The sequence below is a fragment of the Triticum dicoccoides genome, chromosome 7A (assembly GCF_002162155.2).
Source record: "Triticum dicoccoides isolate Atlit2015 ecotype Zavitan chromosome 7A, WEW_v2.0, whole genome shotgun sequence".
In the NCBI taxonomy this organism is placed as follows: Eukaryota; Viridiplantae; Streptophyta; class Magnoliopsida; order Poales; family Poaceae; genus Triticum; species Triticum dicoccoides.
Genome location: NC_041392.1, coordinates 630,102,727 through 630,104,962, shown reverse-complemented (window position 1 = coordinate 630,104,962; position 2,236 = coordinate 630,102,727). Strand labels below are relative to the sequence as shown.

Below are 2,236 nucleotides of genomic sequence, written 5' to 3'. Positions count from 1 at the left end.
GGCCAAATCTTTGAGCCATGGAGCTAACACAGTTCTTGGCATTGTGGCAAAAGATCAAGGACACGCAGCTAGTGGAAGGGGAGGAGGATAGAACTATATGGGCATGGGAGCATGACGGGTGCTTCTCGGCCTGGTCTGCCTACGCGGTCAAGTTCATGGGCCTAGAAGTGTCACCAACGGCCGCGTTCACCTGGAAGTTGAATGCGCCCCTGCAATGTCGCTTCTTCCTTTGGCTCGCGATCGAAAATAGATGTTGGATTTCGGACCGTTTGGCACGAGGGCTACCACATCAGGACGCATGTCCCTTCTGTGACCAACATGAGGAATCAATACAACACTTGTTGTTAGACTTTGTATGTGCGAGACAAGCCACTTCAGGATGAAACGTTGAGTGCTTGGTGCTTGAGGCAGGACCATGATCCGAGACACAGGAGATCCACACGGGCAAAGTGCCTCCTTGCCATGTGGATGATTTGAAAACATTGCAATGACATCGTCTTTAAGGAGGCGCCACTATCTCCGTCGAGGGTCAAGGAACAACTTCAAGAAGAAGGGAAGCTTTGGGCCAAAGCTGGCATGTTCAAGAACGAAAATAGAGGGTTCGAGGAGCTAGGTATAGTGGGCGGACGGACCATGAGTAATACGATATAATGTAACGGTGGAGTTGGGAGAATATCCCGTGTGTAAATATTGTAAACCAAGCGGATGTTTTGGGATTATCTCTCCCCTCCTTCTATACTGAATGATACGTACACTCGTGCGTATTTAAAAAAAATTACGTGATCCTTTAAAAAAACATTGTCTGCACAAGTGCACATACGGCGTCTCCAAGATAGCAGTCTATTTATGCACGTACGTACAGTACTTTGTATTGTAGGAGTACTACAAAAGAGCTCGTCTCCCACCAAATCGCACACGGCGTTCCTCGTCGTAGCGAGATTACAGTGAACATGTCCGAATTAAGCAGAGGTCGGTCGACACCGAGCAATGATGTTCTTGGGCAACGAAACAAAGATATTCAGCTGCTGAGCTCCAGGAAGCGCCGGGCCATGGGGTGCTTGGCCTCGGAGAGGGCGGACGGCGCGAGCACTTCCACGACCTCGCCGTCGACGACGAGGCACACCAGGTCGGCGATCCGCTGGATCTGCTTCACGCTGTGCGAGACGATCACCGTGGTGAGCCCCCTCGCCATCTTGAGCCGCACGATGGCCTCCTCGATGTTCTGCGTCGAGATCGGGTCCAGCGCGCTCGTCGGCTCGTCCAGCAGCAGCACCTCCGGGTCGTTGGCGAGGGTGCGGGCCAGGGCCACGCGCTGCGCCTGCCCGACGGACAGCTCCGACGCCGGCCGGGAGGACAGCGCCGGGTCGAGGTCCGACAGGCTCAGCAGGCTCTTCACCTCCGCCTCGCTGAGCTTCTTGCCGCGCAGCTGTGGCCCGTACCGCACGTTGTCTGCCACGGTCCCTGGAGCAGCACACGGGGAACAACACGAAATCAGAAATCTCTCGTCTGAAACTTCTTTTCTGTTCTATGCATTGCTTATTAAGTTATTATACTACAGCACCACTACCATTACATATTTATCCTTTCTTTTATGGCTTGGAACAAGTCTAGCACACCGTTACTTCCAGCCACCACATTGCCGGTTGACATTATGCACGTAATATTCAGATGACAGTAGCAAAGGGGTGAAATTTGCGTAGTAAAATGTCGATCCAATTGGACATGGACAAGGCGTGTAGAGTTCATAAAGTCAATGTTCTTTGCACCTAGTATGAAGTCATGGAAAATGTATTCAAGGTATTTTATACCTGCCTGGTTGAGTAATTTATGAAGCAGAATTTTGTTCTGCACATGTAACTTTCAATCAAGGTGGTCTGTCTGCCAGCCGGAAAAAAGAGGTGGCCTGTCTGCATTGCCCTTGCACCTTGATAACAGAACTTCCGAAATGAATTCAATGAACTAATTTTAGATAACACATTTCACTAAGATAATTGTTCATTTGCATGCATGGCAATGTGCCTAATGACGGTCATAAGGGACAACAATCATACTTTACATCTAGGCATCAGATATCACCCAACATAAAGTTGTGTTTTATTCTAATCGGTTTTGCTATCATCCTAGTATGTGATATGTGATAAGTAATTGTGAATGCTCCATTGCCATCTTCAAAGCAAGATTCAGCTTAACTTTGTCAACGGATCAAGCACTCCTAATAGCTTAACAATAGCCTGTA

At 49.1% G+C, this 2,236-nt stretch overlaps 1 protein-coding gene across 1 annotated transcript in view; it reads right to left on the bottom strand.

Moving 5' to 3' along the window:
• Nucleotides 1-824: 824 nt before the first annotated feature.
• Nucleotides 825-2,236, bottom strand: part of LOC119327699 (protein STAR1-like) — a 2,779-nt gene continuing 1,367 nt past the window's right edge. Inside the window, exon 3 of the mRNA XM_037600804.1 lies at nt 825-1,461. Coding sequence (XP_037456701.1) covers nt 1,019-1,461 — 443 coding nt within the window. The 3' untranslated portion in view covers nt 825-1,018. The remainder of the gene's footprint in view (nt 1,462-2,236) is intronic.